Source organism: Geotrypetes seraphini, chromosome 6 (genome assembly GCF_902459505.1).
Source record: "Geotrypetes seraphini chromosome 6, aGeoSer1.1, whole genome shotgun sequence".
Classification (NCBI taxonomy): Eukaryota; Metazoa; Chordata; class Amphibia; order Gymnophiona; family Dermophiidae; genus Geotrypetes; species Geotrypetes seraphini.
In genome coordinates this window covers 151,982,783-152,003,955 of record NC_047089.1, presented here as the reverse complement: position 1 = coordinate 152,003,955, position 21,173 = coordinate 151,982,783, and the positions used below count along the sequence as shown (strand labels likewise).

Genomic DNA, 21,173 nt, shown 5'->3' with positions numbered 1-21,173 from the left:
GGCTGCCTCTACAAGAAATTCCTCGACAGATCCCTAGCATTCCAAGCGGGCAAATGGAACAAATGCCTTACAGCCCTCATCTCCAATTCCCTCACCCCCTATCAAATGTTCAGGAAGTCAATCAAAACCTACTTTTTTGACAAATTCCTCTAACTTCTCCCCCCCCCTCTTCCTTGCCTCCTCCTCTGACTTCGACTTACCTCCAGACTCTCCGACTCCTCCAATCTTGTTAGCCACTAAATGGCTTAACAAAATGGATCACTCAATCCAACTAATTATTCCGTCTTCGTTACTCCCCATACTAAATGCCTCTGTTCTGCCTTATCGAACACCGCAATATGTATCACCGCCGTATGTAACACTGCTGTATGTAACACCATTGTATGTAACTTACAGCAAATGTAACTTCACTGCAAATGTAACCTAGCTGTAAAAATAACTTCACTGTAAATGTAGCATCGCCGAAAATGTAACTTCGCTGTAAATGTACAGTCTCTTCTTCGGTTAACCGCATAGAACTTCCATGGTAATGCGGTATACAAGAATAAAGTTATTATTATTATTAGGAGGGAGATCCTGGATTCTCTACAAATAGAACAATGCCAGCAGTTGCTAATGGAACCCATGCATAAGGTCCTGTTTTGAACAGGACCATCCTGTGTTTAGATCCCCTGTCCTGTTGTCCCCATGCACAGCTTCGGGATGCCAAAATGTCCCATTTTCAGGGACAGCATCCCAAAGATGTGCGGGGGGACAACGGGACAGGCGATTGTGTCCCCTCCCTCTAGCGCCGAAACCTGCCCACCCCCCGGACCAGCCCCTGCTGCTGCTACCTACCCATTGAAGCTTGGCCTACCGCCGCTTCAAACCCCTCCCCCGGTCCACCGCCGCTTCCGCCCACTGCAACTAAAGAAAAGTAAGGTCCAGGCACTGGCCCACAAACTTTCTTCCCAACCTCAATTCTGACGTCGGAGAGGAAGTTCCGACAATTAGAGGCCAACCAAACTAAATAAGCAGCTGAATGCCATGGCTTGATTTTAACTGGAACTGAAGCTGAAACCAAAATGTTGTGTTTGCCCCCCCCCCCCCAGGAGAAGATGTGGCTCCTCAAGCATCATTAAGCCCTTACCAGGCCTACTTTAATAAGCCCTAGGGGTCTAGTGACCTCTTCAGGAGCAAAACAGAACCCTACATTTTCCTGTCTGCTGCTCAGTTCATTGCTGCCACCACTACTTTATTTTCCAAAGCAGCCTTGTGAGACTACTGTGGGATGTCTCAGCAGCTATATTGAAATTGGCACTGACATAAGTAAGAGCAATTGCTCTTGATTATGCTGGTGTCAATCTCCATTCTCAATATGGCTGCCAGAACCACCAATGGCAGTCCTGTTAGCCATTTCAAAGAAGTGGCAGCAACAGGCAGCGCAGCAGGCAGGAAAGAATGGGATTCTTTCCTGCCCCCAAAGAGGCCACTAGACCTCCAGGGCTTGTTAAGGTAGGCCTGGGGAGGGATGGTGGTCAAGGGTTGGCCTTTTCAATTGAAACCCAAACCCAGTTTTCAGCGGAAACCGAAACCCAGATTTCTGGTCAGTTTCAGTGCCGAATCTGAAACCAAAACTGAAATTTGGTTGAACCTCTAGTGACAATATTTGGAAAAGCTAAGAACAGCAGGTAGAGAAATCAGGAAAGCAAAGATGCAAATGGAAAGAAAAATTAGGCAATAAAGTAAAATGAGGGACAAGATATATTTTTTAAGATATGCTAGTAATAGGAGGAAGTGGAAAAGTGGCATTGTAAGAGTGAGACTCAGAGGTTAAAGGAAAAAAAAATTATAGAAGCTGATAAAGATAAGGAGGAACTGCTTAACAACTATTTCTGTTCTGTGTTCACAGCTGAAGAGCTGGGAGCAGGACTGCAGAGGACAAACACTTGTAAGCAGAAAGCAAAAATTTGTAAGCAGTGCCTGAATTGCCTCCAATGTAAACAAATATATCTCATGCATACCTCCTGTGGATATCTTGAAAACTAGACTGGTTGGAAAAGCACAAATTGAAAATGCGAAGTACTTGCAATAAAGAAAATCCAAGTCTGAATGGTAAGCACCCTACAACCGGAAATTCTGTTTCCATGTAGTAGCCTCCATGAGGTAGTTCACGTGTTAGAGCAGTGTCTCTCAAACTTTTAAAAAAAACTCTGCCACACTAAATGGAGCAAATGTTTTTTGCGGCACATAATTGAAATTCTAAAATTGCAAAACTAACAAAAAAATTAAGTTTGAGAGTTTTATTTATTTAAAGTTCTTTAAGCTATGTATGGGTAATTGTAACAATGGTGAAACTAAATTAGATAGAATTGCTAATCAATGTGATGGAAGTGTTTGTTTTTAAGTGCAAATTAGCCCAAAATGTGACATGATAGTCGACAAGTAAAGCATGCATTTCATCATTCACCATTTGCATTGTTTTCAATTTAACTTGTTAGCGCTGAAAATCCAAGTTCACAAAGATAAGAAGATCCAAACTTGATTGCTTTGTTGCTCAAGTTAGGATAACTACTGCATAAAAAATAAAAATAAAATTACTTTCCATTAGTTTCAAGGACCAATCACGTCAAAGAATGATGCTTGTCTGGGCGGTTGTATCCTTGCCTATGTGAAGTACATGTCATCTATTCTAGTGTATACTTATGAAGGGAATTTTTAAAAATAAAGTAAAATTCTGGAATCTCTCGTGGCACACACAGAATCTCTTTGGGGCACACCACTGTGCTAGAGAAGGATTATTTTAAGAGAAGTGTTTGAGAGCCATGCATAGGCTGCAGTATTCACACTGTGTTCCACTTTTATCTAGCCTAGAAATAGGAAAGGCCTTTGATCCCTTATTTCCTAGCAACACTATCTTGTTTGCAGTCAAGAGTCATCCTGACTTTGGAAGTGGAATTCTTGACATGGAACTGAGTCGCATTTCATGGAGGGCTGCTTTTTTGCATATTTATGTACTACTTGCTGAATTTCACATTGCTGTTTCCTCTCACTAGTCTGAACTTTAATCTATCATTGGGGCTATTAAGTTCATTTTCGAAATGCTATGCCTATTACAGAATTAAGTTTTCTGAAGTGAGATGGAATCTGAAGAGTATCGTGCAACTTCACCAGAACACCGTGTATGTCTCAAGCTTGAAGCTTCATTAAATATCCAGTGTTTACATTAAAGGCAAACTGTTGTAGAAAATAATTTCTATTTTTTGTTCCTTTTGGTCTCACTCTCTCTTTTTTATCTTTTACTATTTTCTGCTAGTGCTTGTTATTTACTTAAGTGAAATTTTTAAAAATGTATTTCTTCTGAGCCCAGGCAAATCTTGGTAACATAGAGCATATCAAATATAAAACAATAGAGCAGTTGCATTGCAGTTATAAATATGTTATTAGGTATTGATCTGGAGTCAATTTAAAATTACTAAGGATAGGACTTTTCTATATATGATTTGGAAGTATTCTAAAAATATTGGGCTAAGATAAGAAGCAAAGACATTTTACCTGTATAGGAGCCCATATATTAAATGCATGCTAAACTCAAGAGGTGGATATGCTAAATACTGATTTGTAGATGCAGAAGACATGCGTGCTGAAAGGGCTATACTGAGGAGGGTTGTAGGTTAGTAACCACCCAGACAGTTTCCATCCACCAATTGCCACCTGGAAAATTGCCTTCTACCGTATTTTTCACTCCATAAGACGCACTTATTTTCCACCCAAAAGTGGGTGAAAATCTCGGTGCATCTTATGAAGCAAAGATGCAAAATTTGTACCCCCGTACAGCTGCAAAACCTTTTTAAGCACTGCCTCGCACTGTACCACCTTTTTAAACACTGCCCGCCTGCCGCTGGACCACCTTTTTAAAACAACCCCCCCCCCCCCGCTACCATACATTTTTCAAACAGCCTTGTGATCCAGCGTATATCCATCTCTCAACAGCTTTTTACTACTTCCGGGCAGCAGGCATATGAGTCAGGAGCGCGGAGGTCAGGACCAAGCTTTACACGCTCCCGCTTGGGCCTGCGCCACTTTCTGAATGGCTGGTGGCAGTTCTCATGGGACTCGCGAGAACTGCTGGCAGCTATTCAGAAAATGGCGCGGGACCAGGCAGGAACGCAGAAAGCCTGACCTCTGCGCTCCTGACTTGTGTGCCTGCTGCCCGGAAATAGTACGGAGTTGTCAAGAGAGGGAGGGAAGAACTAAAAAGATACGGGTTAAAAAAAAAAAAAAGGTACAGGGGGAATATGATTACAAAAGGTACTGGGGGGTACATGGGGGTATGGAGGGATGATTAAGGTACTGGAGGTGTATGTGGGGGATATGGGGCCTGCCTGCCTGCCTGTCACTAGGTCACTAGGCAGGCCTGCCTGCCACTAGGCCTGCCTACCCTGTCCCTGCCCATCCCTGTGCCCTGTCCCGGCCTACCACTAGACCACCAGAGGGGGGGATAGGGTGCAGAGCCTGTCAAGGAGTGTGGGGTTGGGTGCAGAGCTTGGCAGGGAGAATTTGGTTCAGAATGTTTTTTTATTGTTTTACTACGCTAAATTCTATGGTCAGGTGCGTCTTATGGAGTGAAAAATACAGTAGGTCAATTCCCTTCTAGTCAGTTCCCAGCCACTCATGATGGGCAATTCCCCTTCATGACATTTTTGTAGATAGCCAACCTACTGTACATTAAAGGAAAATATTATCCATTAAAATAGACATCTTGAGGCTCAATTTCAAAGCACTTAGACACACAAAGTACTATAGGTTTCTATGGTACTTTGTGTGTCTAAGAGCTAGATGCACTAAACAGGGTCAGTAATAGCACATGGGTCTTCTGCAATCTGATTTTTGGCCAATTCCAAAAGAGCGATTCGTGCAAATGATTTGTGCGGAGGCTTGCCATAATCCCCGTCTCTCCCTTCCAATGGATCGCTGTGAGAGCAACTCTCATACATGCGCAGAGCCGGCAGGGAAAGCCCAAACAGCTGAGAGGCAGGGGAAACCCCGAAGCATCCTCCTGCCACTTAACTGTTTGGGGCAGGAAACTTTTTAAAAAAAAAAATTCAGACCTCATCTGGAATATTGTGTACAATTCTGGAGGCTACATTATCAAAAAGATGTCCTGAGAGTTGAGTCATTTCAGCGAATGGCCACCAGGATGGTTTCAGGACTCAAGATCTCTCCGTATGAGGAATGGCTGGGTAAGTTGCAGCTATACTCACTCGAGGAACGCAGAGAGGAGACATGATTGAGATGTTCAAATATATCACGGGCCGTATTGAGGTAGAAGAAGATATCTTTTTCCTTAAAGGACCTACGACAACAAGAGGGCATCCGTTGAAAATCAGGGGTGGGAGATTTCATAGCAACATCAGGAAATATTTCTTCACCAAAAGGGTGGTTGATCATTGGAATGATCTTCCACTGCAGGTAACTGAGGCCAGCAGCGTGCTAGATTTTAAGAGAAAATGGGATAAGCATGTGGGATCACTTCAAGGAAGAACTTAGGGGGGGTGGGTCATTAGAGTGGGCAGACTTGTTGGGCCGTGGCCCTTTTCTGCCGTCATATTCTATGTTTCTACACAAACACAATATCTGTCCCTGTTTTAAAAAAAAGTCAATATTGTGTATCTGGATTTTCAAAAGGCATTTGACAAAGTACCTCATGAAAAACTTCTGAGGAAATTAGAAAGTCATGGAACAGGAGATAATATCCTATTATGGATTAAGAATTAGTTGAAAGATAGAAAACAGAGAATAGGGTTAAATGTTCAATATTCTCAGTGGCGAAGAGTAAATAGTGCTGCTTTTTAACATATTTATTAGGGATCTAGAGATAGGAATAACTAGTGAGAAAATTAAAACCCTCCCCCCTTTATATCAAGCTGGTTAGTTTTTTATTGTGGGTTGCTGCGGTAAATGCTCTGACACTCACAGGAATTCTATGAGTGTAGGAGCTTTTATAACTGTGGCCTACGAAAAAAAACAACCCTAATGCAGCTTGATAAAAGGGGGGGGGGTCTAAATTTGTGATGACCCAAAATTGTTCAAGGTTGTTAAATTGCAAGAAGATTGTGAAAAATTGCAAGAGGACCTTGGGAGACTAGACATCAAAGTGGCAAATGACGTTTAATGTGAACAAACGCAAAGTGATGCATGTGGGAAAGAGGAACCTGAACTATAGCTATGATGTAGGGTTCCATGTTAGGAGTCACTATGTTTTTCTAATCATTATAAATTTCAATTAAAATTACATTTCAATTAAAAGTTTTTTAAAAATCAAAAATTAAAACAAAAATAAAAATAAATTTCAATTAAAATGTTTAATCGTGATTAATTGTGACATTCAGCTTATAGACTACTGCATATATGCCTCCATAGAGCTGCAATTTTATTCTAGCATGCTTTGATATACTGTTTAGATGCCAGAGGTTCTATATTAATTTCTTTATTTAATACTCCTCTATTAATAATGCTTGTTCGCATATGCTCATGTACTCCCAAATTTATTGCACTACAGTTCAAATGGGCAGTTACCAAAATAGCTTACTGTTAGGATTCTCTTGGTGGCAATCAGGAAAGACAAATATACTGGCATCAACCATGAGAGATCAGGTTTAGTAAAAAGTAGCTCCTGGCACTCGATTCAGAAGTAAATGTAGAAACTCATAACCTTATCATGTGAGGCTGCAGGATTGAATTTTGGCATGCGATGCCCTGTGAAACTAGCAGCAGTGAGGACATTCTCTTTTCTTTATTTTACTTTTTATTAATTTTATAATTTAAATGACATTTTTTCTCAAAACATACAATATGCAATAAATCACAATCAAATGCCAAAATACACTGAAACACAATGTCATTCCTCAGCCTTATATCAAAATACCTAAAGATGGGCAAAAAATCTTTGCAGAGGGCTAAAGCCCCCTGAACCCAACTCGCTGGGCGAGCACCTGACTTGGAGATCGAAAAAGAGACCGCAGTACTGGGGAACTGCGATCAATCAACAGGCTCATAGATAACAATAATCAATGTACTGCCTAAATGATCTGCCCTGTACATCATTATTATGTCTCTTTAAATTCTTATAAGTGTCCAATAATGCAACAAAAAAATCTTTATTCAAAAACATCTAAGTGCTCGTCTTTGCGAGGTGGGAATGTGGATTATAATCCACAGACTGTCCACAATTACCTCTTGCCCCTATGGTAATAGAAAAATAATAATCAAAATAATACTTGTGCTTTCAATAAAACCAATATACAAAAAATTTAAACTTATCTGAATCCAAAAACGATGGCATTTGCTGCCTGACAGAGCTCCGTTTCATAGCCTTCCTCAGGGACAGAAATGGGTTCATCCTCTTGGTGCCATTTTCAGATGGCAGTTTTTCTTTTTATCAGTTTGTACGCCAATCCTTAAATACAGCCTTCACAAGTACCTTGCTTGTAACTTCCACAGATGGCACTAAAAATTGTATTTGAGATAACAAGGCCTTTTATTCCTCAGCTTTGACAGCAAAACTGTCTTTTCTCAGATCAGTCAACCCTTCCACAATAACAATATATTTTCATTTTTAATTTTCGAATTCTCCAATAACAGTGGTACATTCCATGCTGTAACCAACCCCATTCTTTAGATTCTCTTTTTATCCTTAGACAACATAGAAGGAATCATGACAACAAAAAAAATTGGATCCATTTTAAATTACATTCCAGAGCACGTTCAAGTTTATAACTATAGAAGACCAAAAAAAAAAAGCTAAAATGGACAGAGAGGGAGATGAAGGTGTATTTTCAAAGCACTTAGACACACAAAGTTCCTCAGGTTACAATGGTACTTTGTATGCCTAAGTATTTTGAAAATGAGACTTATAATGTTTTTGAATATTCCCACCAAAATGGGGTGGGAGTAGAAGGGAGTGTGGCACAGTGGTCAAATCTTCAGCCTTAGCTCCCTGAGGTTGTGAGTTCAAACCTATGCTGTTCCTTGTGACCCTGAGCAAGTCACTCAGTCATCCTATTTCCCCAGATAGACTGCAAGCCCACCAGGACAGACAGGGAAAAATGCTCAAATACCTGAATAAATTCATGTAAACCATTCTGAGCGCCCTGGGACAACAGAAAAAAAAAAAAAAAAAAAAGGAATAAATAAATAAATGCCAAAAAAGTTCCAACTCTTCTCCATCCCCTCCCCACACACACACACAAATGCTCTCCAGCACAAATCATTCATTAAGGGATAACATTTTTTCAGTCTCTTTGGACTCAAATACCACCAATACAATACCTTATAAGCATTTTCAGATACGGAAACACAAATAGAAGTTTTGCTCAACTCTCTAAAAATTTTTCTCCTCCTAGAATCTGTTATTGTTTGCCCTACTATAAGACAGATGGAAATGTCCACTGAGGTTTGTTTGACAGGTATGAAACTTGACTACAGCTCAGTAATTAATGGCATTAGTAAACTGGCAAATTCTATATAATACATCTAAAGTTAGATGCCTACATAAGCATACCTAGCCAATTGGTGCCAATGAATGGCAATTAACACCTCATAATTGGCTTTAATTGGACTTAATTGAAAGTGCCAGATTCACTAAGCAAACCGATCGTGTAGCGATCGGTATGCAACCACTTAACTATCAAATTTCCATCCGGCCTGATTCACTCACCTTCCCTGCGATCCGCTTCGAATCCGTGCATGCAAATGAGGTGAAATGCATGCAAATTGGACAGCGACCCATTTCACTACCCAAAATTTTGGATCCGACTGGGCTGGCTGCTCAACCAAGAAGCGACTGCTGGAGACCAGTCGAAAACGGGAAGGGGTAAAACGCGGACCTCACGGACCTGACGGACCTCGCGGATCTAAAATCGCACGTCCTTAAAAATCTGAGGTCTGTGCCACTTGTAGTTTGTCTTTGGCTCTGACAGACCTCGATGACAATTTAGCGCAGATGGATCCGTCTCAGCATAGGGAGGGAAAAGTATTAGGATCCGTCAGCGCTAAAATGTCACCGAGGTCTGTCAGAGGCAGAGAGTAAAACCATTCCCTTAATGAACTTTTGCAGAAAATCTCTCCTGCAAAAGATACCAGTGGCGGGGACCCGGCCCAACTGTTCGGGCTCTATAAACATTCAATTATTGCCAGCAAAGTAGCCGCGGCACTTTTAGTCTCTGGCTCTGACAGACCTCGATGACAATTTAGCTCTGATGGATCCTAATATTTTTCCCTCCCTATGCTGAGACGGATCTGTCAGCGCTAAATTGTCATCGAGATCTGTCAGAGCCAGAGACTAATTACAAGTGGCACGGACCTCAGATTTTTAAGGACGTGCAGTTTTAGACACGCGAGGTCCATCAGGGCCGTGAGGTCCGCGTTTTACCCCTTCCCGTCGAAAATGTCTTTTCAACTCTCCAGCTCCACAGAAGCCCTGCTCTGCCTCTTGTCTCCTGCCTGCTCACCTCTATCTTCCAGCCCTCCTTTCTGCCCTGAGCTCCTACTCTCTGCCGCCTTCCCTGCAGTATGAGCCCGCGGGTTTAAAGTGGTGCTGCACGCCACAGTGCAGCCCCGCTTTAAACCCGCGGGCTCGCAATGCACGGAAGGCGGCAGAGAGCAGGAGAGTCTGGGTGGCAAGATTGCCTGGAAGGGGGGAGCAGGAGAGCCACTGCACCTGACTGGTTCACCCATGGTTGGGCTGGGCTGGCCAGACCCCACCCCCCCCCCCGTACCTTTAAAAACATTGGGAGCAGGAGGGGTGCCCGTCCCTCCTGCTCCGTAGGCCGACTAACCCCCCCGACCAGCACGCTCCCCCAACACGGAACGCCCGACCCGATCCCAAAGTTGGAAGCAGGAGGGGTGTTCGATCCCTCCTGCTCCTAGGCCTCCCACCCCGTCTCACCCTGGTCGGCCCAGGCGGTGGGGCCTTGCCCACCCACCCTGGTACCTTTTCAATTGTTGGGAGCAGGAGGGGTGCCCGGACCCTCCTCCTGCTCCTACACTGCTGAAAATCTTTGTTCTCTGGCCAGCCGCCCCAATAGGGCCTTAGGCCCTGCCCTGGCACATCATCTGATGCACGGGGAGAGGCCTAAGGCACTGATTGGCTAAGGCACTGATTGGCTGAAGCGCTCAGGCTCCTCCCTTTGGAGCAGCCTGAGCACCTCAGTCAATCAGGGACTTCCTTAGGGAAGGGTCTAGGGAAGTTCCTGATTGGCCATTGTCCCTGAATGGCCAATCAGTCTTGAGACTACAACGGGAACTCCCGGCAGCCATTCTGATGACTGCTGTGCATGGGGCAGGAGCATAGGAAGATCGGTCCTGCCCCGCTTCACCGCTAGACCACCAGGTAAGGTTCTGTGGGGACATAGGAGGGAGGCGGGAGTGGGTCAGAGCCGGCCGAGAAATTATTTGCAATTTTTCACACTTCGCAGTCCGGCTCTGCACCTAACCCCCGCGAATACCGAGGGAGAAGTGTATAAAGAACATAAGAATTGCCTTACTGGGTCAGACCAATGGTCTATCAAGCCCAGTAGCCCGTTCTCATAGTGGCCAATCCAGGTCACTAGTACCTGGCCAAAACCCAAGGTATAACAATATTCTATGCTACCGATACAGGGCAAGCAGTGGCTTCCCCTGTGTCTTTCTCAATAACAGACTATGGACTTTTCCTCCAGGAACTTGTCCAAACCTTTCTTAAAACCAGCTACGCTATCCGCTCTTACCACATCCTCTGGCAACGCGTTCCATAGCTTAACTATTCTCTGAGTGAAAAAAAATTTCCTCCAATTGGTTTTAAAAGTATTTCCCTGTAACTTTATCGAGTGTCCCCTAGTCTTTATAATTTTTGACAGAGTGAAAAATCGGTCCACTTGTACCCGTTCTACTCCACTCAGGATTTTGTAGACTTCAGTCATATCTCCCCTCAGCCGTCTCTTTTCCAAGCTGAAGAGCCCTAACCGTTTTAGTCTTTCCTCATACGAGAGGAGTTCCATCCCCTTTACCAGTGAACAAGAACTCATTTAGCTGTTGGACAGTTGTATGCCTCTTTGTATTGATAAATTGTTTAGTTATTCAGAATTGCTAAGAGGGTAGGAATATCTAAACTTAAACATGGTTATAAAGTTAGGTGAAAGAGGCTACTAGAGCCGAAAGAACATCTAAAAAAAATAGAAAAAGGATCCAAATGAAGAAAACAGGAAGTAGCATTGAAAGTTAGCTGAAAAATAGAGGCAAAGCATCGATAAAGAAAGCAAAAAGAAACTTGTCATAGAAGCAACACCTCATAATGAAAACTTTTTTGGGGATACATTCAAAGCATTAAGACTTTTTGGTGGGTGAATTTATGCTCCAGTTATAAATATGAGAAAATTAATGCTGATGTTCAACTACAAATGTTCAACTACAAATTGGGAGGGGCATTGTTGGGAGAAAGCAATCTTGAGAGAGACTTGGGTGTGCTGGTGGATGCATCACTGAAGCCATCTGCACAGTGCGCAGCGGCCTCAAAAAAAGCCAACAGGATGCTGGGCATCATAAAGAGGGGCATAACTACAAGGACGCGGGAAGTCATCATGCCACTGTATCGAGCGATGGTGCGTCCGCATCTGGAATACTGCGTTCAATATTGGTCGCCGTACCTCAAGAAAGACATGGAGGTACTTGAGAGAGTCCAAAGGAGAGCAACAAAACTGGTAAGAGGGCTGGAACACTACCCATATGCTGAGAGGTTGGATAGGCTGGGGCTCTTCTCTCTGGAAAAAAGGAGGCTCAGGGGTGATATGATAGAGACCTTCAAAATCATGAGGGGCATAGAGAAGTTGGATAGGGACAGATTCTTCAGGCTGAAGGGGACAACAGGTACGAGGGGGCATTCGGAGAAACTGAAGGGAGATAGGTTCAAAACGAATGCAAGGAAGTTTTTTTTCACCCAGAGGGTCGTGGACACTTGGAATGCGCTACCGGAGGAAGTGATCAAGCAGAGTACGGTACAGGGATTCAAACAGAGACTGGATGGATTCCTGAGGGATAAGGGGATCGTGGGATACTGAGAAAGCTAACCAGAAAATAAATGCAGAAACCCAACCAGGTCGTGCAGGCAAGACCGGAGGGCTAGGACTTTGATAGGAAGATAGGACTCAATTAGGAAACCAAGGAGGCATGGGGGCCCCTTCTGGTGATTTAGACAGGTCGTGAACTGTTTGGGCCGCCGCGGGAGCGGACTGCTGGGCAGGATGGACCTATGGTCTGACCCGGTGGAGGCACTGCTTATGTTCTTATGTATTGGGACATAGCAATATATTTAAATTGGTTTGGGGCCCACTGACATCTTTTATTACCTCATTACAGTTGTTTGTAAGTCTTAATTTTGTTTATTTCCTCATGCACATCCAGGGAAAGGGGAGGGGGGGGGGCTTATTTTTATCTTGGTTTTACACCTTTGAATACATACATCCAGTGGCGTACCTAGGGGGGGGCGGGGGGGGGGGGCGGGCCGCCCCGGGTACCAGCCCTAAGGGGGTGTTCCCGGCCTTGCCGTTCAGTCCCCCGCCACCCCCGAAGGACCGCTCGCCCCACTGACCTTCCTGCACCACCTGTGAAGCAGCCCGCAGCAGGATCGCGAAGTCAGCATCAGCATCCCTGCGCTGCTTCCTGCGCCGCGATCCCGCCCCTCCTCTGACGTCAGGGGGAGGGGGTGACAGGCAGGCAGGCAGGCCTTCAAGGGGGGACAGGCCTTCGGGGGTGGGGTGCAGACCTTCAAGGGGTGCAGGCCTTCAAGGGGGGCAGGCAGGCCTTCAGGGGGGTGCAGGCCTTCGGGGGGGGTGTAGGCCTTTGGGGGGGTGCAGACCTTCAAGGGGGTGCAGGCCTTCAAGGGGGGGAACAGGCCTTCAAGGGGGGAAAGGCAGGCAGGCCTTCAAGGGGGGGACAGGCCTACAAGGGGGGGGACAGGCCTACAAGGGGGGGGACAGGCCTTCAAGGGGGGGTGCAGGCCTTCAAGGGGGGTGCAGGCCTTCAAGGGGGAGACAGGCCTTCAAGGGGGGGAAAGGCAGGCAGGCAGGCCTTAAAGGGGGGACAGGCCTACAAGGGGGGGACAGGCCTACAAGGGGGGGGGACAGGCCTTCAAGGGGGGGACAGGCCTTCGGGGGGGTGCAGACCTTCAAGGGAGTGCAGGCCTTCGGGGGGGGGGGTGCAGTCCTTCAAGGGGGTGCAGGCCTTCAAGGGGGGGAAAGGCAGGCAGGCAGGCCTTCAAGGGGGAGACAGGCCTACAAGGGGGGGAGAAGCTACAAGGGGGTGGGACAGGCCTTCAAGTGGGGGACAGGCCTTCGGGGGGGTGCAGGCCTTCGGGGGGTGCAGACCTTCAAGGGGGGGACAGGCAGGCAGGCCTTCAAGGGGGGGACAGGCCTACAAGGGGAAGGGACAGGCCTTCAAGGGGGGAAAGGCAGGCAGGCAGGCAGGCCTTCAAGGGGGGACAGGCCTACAAGGGGGGTGGAGAAGCTACAAGGGGGTGGGACAGGCGTTCAAGTGGGGGACAGGCCTTCGGGGGGGTGCAGGCCTTCGGGGGGTGCAGACCTTCAAGGGGGGGACAGGCAGGCAGGCCTTCAAGGGGGGGACAGGCCTACAAGGGGAAGGGACAGGCCTTCAAGGGGGGTGCAGGCCTTCAAGGTGGGACAGGCAGACCTTTAAGGGGGGACAGGCCTTTGGGGGGGGGGACCATGATTTAGAAGTACACGGAGGGAAGGGGATGTTCAAAGAGACATGCATATGCCAAACTTTGGGGGGGGGAAGAAATAATGGGTCTGAAAATAGAGGAGAGGGAGAGAGATGATGGACCATGGGATTTAGGGAGGGAAGGAACAGAAAGGGAGAGAAATTGGACACAAGGGATGGTGTGGAGGAGGGATAGAGATACTGGATAGGAGGGTAATTAGGAAAAGAAACGGAGAGATGGTGGACTCTGGGATGGTGGGGAAGGAGGGAGAGATGCCGGATGAAAGGGTATTTAAGAAAAGGTGGATCGGTGGAGGGAGATGAAAAAAAGGAAAGATACCAGACTTCCTGGGAAGGGAAGGGAAATGGAAAGGGAGGACAGAGTTGGCAGATGGATGGTTAGCATGCAGAAAGAAGGAGACCCTGGCAAGCAAGTTATCAGAAGAAAACCAGAGCCTTGGACCAACAAGATTTGAAATATAACCAGACAACAAAAGGTAGAAAAATTAATTTTATTTTCTGTTTTGTGATTATAACATGTCAGATTTGAAATGTGTATCCTGCCAGAGCTGGTGTTGGACTGCAAACGTGAGCTAGGATTTAACAGAAAGAGGAAAAGTCCTTTTTGTTTCTTTATTTTATTTACACCACAGCGCCAGTGTGGTTAGGAGAAGCCAAAGGGGGTGAAAAAGCTATAAAACCCACCAGGAGTTTTGAAAAAAATCACCCAACTGGGCAGGAAAATCGAATTGAAAAACCAATTCAATAGGGCTGAATCGAATCAAAATTTTTTTTTTCCTGTATCTGGCAGCATTAGTTTGCGCTACTGTCTTAGACTTTAGGACCTGGGATTGGGGAGAGATGGCATCCTCAGTACTTTATAATGCAAGTGAAACGAGGATTTGGTCAGACTTTTGAAGGGTCTGCAGAAAAAAAATATTGTATAGGCCGGGGACATGAGACAGCAGGAAATGGGAACTTTTCTTCCTTCTATTTTTGTGAATGGAAAGGCTGAGGATGTCAGAGAGGTCAGTTAAAATATGTGCTTTATAAGAAAATATAATAATGTGTTTTATAAAGTTTATAGCATAGCTGGCCTACCCAGTGAGGTGTTCCTAGTGGTGATGGTGGCAGCGTGTCAATGTGTTGAGAGGAAGAGGTGGTCTGGGAAATTCTGCTGAGCAAACTCCGGGCCCATTTCCACCCCCCAGTTAGTCCACTCCACTCAACTGATTCACACACTGAGTGGGTCTTTGGGTGTTGTTTTGGGATCTCTTCCAGTGGTTTATCTCCTTCTGGTCCAAGGAAGGAAACTTTGTTATCCTTAGCATTGACCTACAGAATATGTTTGTAACAGCGCTGCTTGTGTGGCATTAGGCTATGTAGTGATCGAAAGAAAAAAACAGACCTTTGCACATTTTTGCACTATATGGTGGGTGTATGAGGAGATTCACATTTCCTGCACAGCTAAGTCCATGTGAAGTTACCTTGTGCTGTATTTGACATCTAGCAAGGTCTCTGTTTGAAAGGAAAGATCTAAACTTAAAAATGAAGTGGCCAGAAGTTATGGTAAAAGCAGATAGTGTAGCTGGTTTTAAGAAAGATTTGGACAAATTCCTGGAGGAAAAGTCCATAATCTGTTATTAAGACATGGGGGAAGTGTCTGCTTGCCCTGGATCGGTAGCATGGAATGTTGCTACTCTTTGGGTTTTGACCAGGTATTAGTGTCCTGGATTGGCTACCATGAGAATGGGCTACTGGGCATGATGGACCATTGGTCTGACCCAGTTAGGCTATTCTTATGTTATGTTCTCATCTATAGGGGCCTTTGTTTTCACTTCTTATTTTAATGTATTTTTTTTTCTGGGAACTTATCAGTGTTTTTTATAATGGGAACAAAAATGGAAGAGAATTAATGTGTGTGGAATGGGGGGTAACTAATTTCTTCAGCTAAATAATTCAATCCACTTCAAACAGACATAGGAGAACTTGTGCACCATTCACACACCCTCCAACCAAAAACGTCAAAAGAAAAAAACTGTTCGACAACCTCCTAGCCATTCGAGCTGCAACACTCGACCCCCAACTCTACAACCAATTGATATCAACCACAGACTGCAAAACCTTCAAAAAGAAATAAAAACCCTTCTATTCAAAAAACACATAAAACCGAACTAACACAATCAGAACTGTCCCAAGCATCACCTGCAACTACTCCATATGTACTTCTAATGTCATGACAATTTAGACATAATTTATGTTATGTTATGTTTGGAATAATGGTTACATATATGAGGTTCAATAAAAGAAAATTTTCACTGCCTGTTTCTATTCTGACCATTTATTCCATTTCATGGTTATTGCAAAAAAAAAAAAAAAAAAAAAAAATTTTTACATGGGGGGGGGGGGGGGGGGTGTCAAAAAATGATGGGCCCCGGGTGCCACATACCCTAGGTACGCCACTGCATACATCCAAAGTGGTGGGAGGTGGGTGGGATTGCATTCTTATTCTATATAAGGAAATGTTAATGAATGATTATTTGTATTATATGTATTTGTGCTTTTATTGATTAGATGGGAGGGTGGGTTAAAATGCTTCCTTTAGATGTTTTTAAGACGAATATGCTTTTATTGTTTTATTAGATGTTCAATTGATTATTTGCACTGTTCATATTTGGAAAATCAATAAAGTTTAATTTAAAACAACAACAAAAAAAAACCAAAGCATTAAGATTGTGAGGGAGTCAGTTGGACTATTAGATGATCATGGAGTAAAATGGGTACTCAGGGAGGACAAGGACATAGTGGAAAGATTAAATACATTATTTGCTTTAGTCTTTATCGAGAAATGCCTGATATGGTAATTAACAAGGATGAAAAGGAGAAGCTGAATCAGCTTTCAATGAACCTGGAAGATGTAATGTTTTATAAATGTGCTTTACATGGCCAGTGCTTTATAAAATTATCTTCTTGAAGCAATCTCTGAAGACATGGCTTTTTAATGCAGACTAGATTCCACTACTGTACATAAAAACATAAGGGTTGCTCTAGTGCAGGGGTCCCCAAAGTCCCTCCTTGAGGGCCGAATCCAGTCGGGTTTTCAGGATTTCCCCAATGAATATGCATTGAAAGCAGTGCATGCACATAGATCTCATGCATATTCATTGGGGAAATCCTGAAAACCCGACTGGATTGCAGCCCTCAAGAAGGGACTTTGGGGACCCCTGCTCTACTGGGTCAGAACAGAGATCCATATAGCCCGGTATCCTACTTCCAGGATAGTGGCTTTGCAGAAAGAATGGGAGGTCTGAGATAGTTTTCACATAGATTTTAATGTTTGTGTTATCGGATATATAGTGTTACTTTATATTCTGTAAGGCAGAGGTTCCCAACCCTGTCCTGGAGGACCACCAGGCCAATCGTGTTTTCAAGATAGCCCTAATGAATATGCATGGAGCAGATTTGCTTGCCTGTCAATTCCATTATATGCAAATCTCTCTCATGCATATTCATTAGGACTAGCCTGAAAACCCAATTGGCCTGGTGGTCCTCCAGGACTGCTGTAAGGAATTCTATAAGTGGTGCTCAGAATTCAGTGCTGGAAAAAACACTATACTTGATTCTATAAAGAGTGCATGCTTAATGCCAATTCATGTGCCAAGCTTTAGGTACAGACTTATACCTGCTGAACCATGGTGTAAATTCTGGCACCCAAGTTAGGTGTGCTGAGGCCATATTCCATAATTATGTGTGCAACATTTTGGAATACTGTACCCCTGACATGCCCATAGCCAAGCTCCCTTTTGAGTCATATGCTAAGGGTTCGGCACCATGCCTTATAGAATTGTGCACTGTCAGATGTGTGCACAAATTTTAATGAGTGCCAATTAACTATAATAATTGGTTATTAGTAGGGCTGCAGGAAGATTACAAATTTTAATTGCGATTGGGTTGTGTGTTAACGATTAATTGCGATTAATATGTAAAATATTTTGAAACAAAATACAACAAACACAAGCACACAAAAATTCCTGAAATCAACCATAAACCACTTGTTTATCCGTAGTTTCCTGTCTTTCATCTACAACCTAGTATCCCCTATCCCCCGCGCTAGCTGAAAAACTACCACCTGCTCAAGAGGAGGCGGTAGCGGCTAGCAAATTAGCGCACGCTATTACGTGCGTTAAACTGCTAACGTGGCTTCGTAAAAGGAGCCCTTAGGGTTCCTTTTACTAAAAGGCGGTAGAGGTTTCTACTGCTGGCCAGCAAGGTAAATTCTGCGATACTCATAGGAATTCTACGAGCATTGGAGCATTTACCTTGCTGGCCTGTGGTAGAAACCTCTACCGCAGTTTAGTATAACCCAGCATTAGTGTGTTAATCGCATTATTAACATGCTAAATCTGCAGCCCTAGGGTTTATTACTTAATTGAAGTGTGAATGCACACAAATCTATCTGGGGGGGGGTCTGTGTTTAAATGGTTGATTTAAGTGTCCCAGGTTGTTTACTGTGGTATATTGAATTTATTTTTGTTTTGATATGTTTTAATTTGTTACATAATTATTCAATTTTTAAAAATTTTGTTTTACCTGTATCCTCTGTTGAGCATTTTAAGGGAAAATGAATTTAAAAAAAGTTTAATTCACTAACCGGTAATGCTATCTTTGATATTTATCTCGCCACCTGATTCTTGGCATCAGTGAGCCCTTCATATGTGTTTACCCACAACAAAATGGAAAGGAATCCCTAGCTGTAAAGACATTTCAATGTCAGTTGCTCTCTCAGGATCCCATTCTGGGCCTTACAGCTGCTACCAGCTTTATTCCTGTCAGTGAGAATGAAACGAGGCACATAATTTGCAAGTAAGAAATGTCACAGTGAAAGCACTTGGAAATTCCATTTGAAAATAAACATTGCTTTTGTATGTGCGTGCACACTGGTTTGCTTACACAGCTGAAACTTCTCACTCGTGTCTGGGATGGGAAAAGAGCATCATTCTGTTTTCTATAATCCCCATGATTTGCACACAGTTACATGATGAGTCAGCATATTGTACTGGTCTAGTCTTTCATTATTATCCCCTGTTTACTCTTGCCTAATGCAATTATCTATGGTATACTCATAGTTTCCAGATCTATGCATGTCATGCACATAAGCAGACTGCTTGCAATTAGTTTGAACTGAAATTACCTAAAAATATTATGACTCTGCTCTGTGGCTATTTTTAGAATGCTTGTCTGTGATTTCAACAAATGTGCCTAATGGTTATAAACCTGACTATTGTGTTTATGAGCAAGCTGCCTACTTTCAAATAATTTAAGGTATAAATATATTATTTCTTTCAGTACTTTCTATATTTAATAAGCATGCAGATCTTTATTTCATTCTGAATCATCAAAAATAATTGTTTCTCCATTCCCCAAACCAACATTTTCAGGAAATATTCCATTTGTCCGCAAACTCCAGGAACATATACATTCAGTTGCTACCGCACTCTTCTGTATCTTAATGCCCGTAATATCACTTATTGCTTACAAAAATTTTTAATTATTTTGTTATCTCTTAGCAAAGCCAATTCAGACTTCTTTCTAAATCTTTATATGGCCTCAGCGGCTACACTCGAGTATCATATTTCATGTAATGCTCGAGCCTGATAGTAGCCAGCCTCCTCATTGGCCCTTAAATAAATTTCTTATTGTTTAAATATAATTTGAATAAATATATAATTTAGAATCCATTAAGAACTTATCTCGTCTTATGTAGATATACTGAATGGGGCTCCGATGTGAATTCAGCGTTTCGCATTATAAGCTGTTTCAAGAAGTAATCCCCTGCAATGTTAGAACACAGTAGATTTAATCGGTTTATGGTCTCCAGGAGAAAGTTAACCCCTTCACAACCTGAGTCAGCCAATTGAGGCAAAACGCTGGCCATCGTCAATGTGCGGTGGATTCATCTAATAGGGTGTCACAGTGATCAGCAGTCCCGTTAGCTGTAGTTGAACAGAAGATGATGTTGTAGTAGCTAATCTTGCCTCCCAAAGATTTGCTTCCTTTTATGCAACAAGAAGCTCATAAATCAAGTTGATCCCGAAGGGCATTTACCTCCTGAGTGTACTTTTTTTGAATGTCAATAATCTCATCTTCTAAGCGACGAATCTGAGACTCCTGAGGCAGGCCCTTTGGGCTGAAACATGTACATGTCGAGCCATTGAATGTTTCATTGAAGAAATAAAGGGTGTTTGTGAAATACTTTGAGTTCACCAGTCTTCTTTGGACTTTTCCACTCCTTTGCGTCTGGGAGAACACAGTATTCAGCATATCGAAAGCATTCTATCTACATGAAACCACATTCATTGTAATTAAAAAAAGACTCATACTCACCATTTAAGAAATAACACCACTATCTCCATGTATATCTAAAATGGCCGCGGCATTTCTAATCTCTCTCTTATTTCCAATTCATTACTCAAACATCCAATCACAGAGCTCCCATGCAAACACACCTCCTTTCAGACCAGTGTCATCCATTCTAACTCAGCATTCAATCTGGTTGGTGTAACAGTATTTAATTCAAAGATCCATTTCTGTTCCCTATAATTTAACAGCTTATTGAGGTCACCACCCTCCCACCTGACCTCAATCTGATCTATTACCCGCCACTTCAAATCTGTCACAGCATGCTGTTTCTCTAACCAATGTTCTACAATAGGAGCTTGTACATTTTTAGTTATTATGCGAGATTTATGCTCATTTAAGCAGATCCTTATAGCCCTGCTTGTTCTTCCTATGTATACTTTATTGCACGGGCATTGCAAAATGTATATAGCATAACAGCTATTACAATCCGTAGATCTTCTAGATAAAACCCGACGTCCAGATCCCGGGTCCACCCATATGAGCCCCTGCATATTAGAATCACACCATTGGCATCCATTACAACTAACATGCGTACCAGTCCTCTCTATCTCATCAGACTTTCTTTCATATTTAACATTACGAATCTATTCCCCTATATTCCTAGATCTCTTATAGGCAAAAATTGGCAACTCTTAATATTGGGTGAAGTTGAACCATGTGCCAATGTTTCTTAATAGATGACACAAATTCTCTCGAAAAGGTAGAGAACGGAAGCACACAAACTATTCGATCAGATTCTTCAGTATTACGATATTGTAGTAATAAGTGCCTTTGTGCATATCTAGCTCTTAAATAAGCTTTTCTCACAGAGCTCTTCGGATATCCCTGAGAGATGAACTGTTCCTCCATGATTTTTGATTCACTCTTAAAATCTTGAAGAGAAGTGCAGATTCTCCGAAGGTGGAGAAATTGACTGATTGGAAGGTTGTATTTGGCATCGGCTTTGGCGCTCTCTCTGAGTCACTTCCTAGGTATGGATCCCGGAAGTGACGTCAGAGAGAGCCCTAAAGCCGATGAGTTTG

General features: G+C 43.5%; 1 protein-coding gene across 1 annotated transcript in view; it reads left to right on the top strand.

The window, feature by feature from the left end:
• Window positions 1-1,944: 1,944 nt before the first annotated feature.
• The window catches only part of FHL2 (four and a half LIM domains 2), a 212,596-nt gene continuing 193,367 nt past the window's right edge, over window positions 1,945-21,173 (top strand). The window contains exon 1 of the mRNA XM_033948734.1: window positions 1,945-2,094. Coding sequence (XP_033804625.1) covers window positions 2,092-2,094 — 3 coding nt within the window. The 5' untranslated portion in view covers window positions 1,945-2,091. The remainder of the gene's footprint in view (window positions 2,095-21,173) is intronic.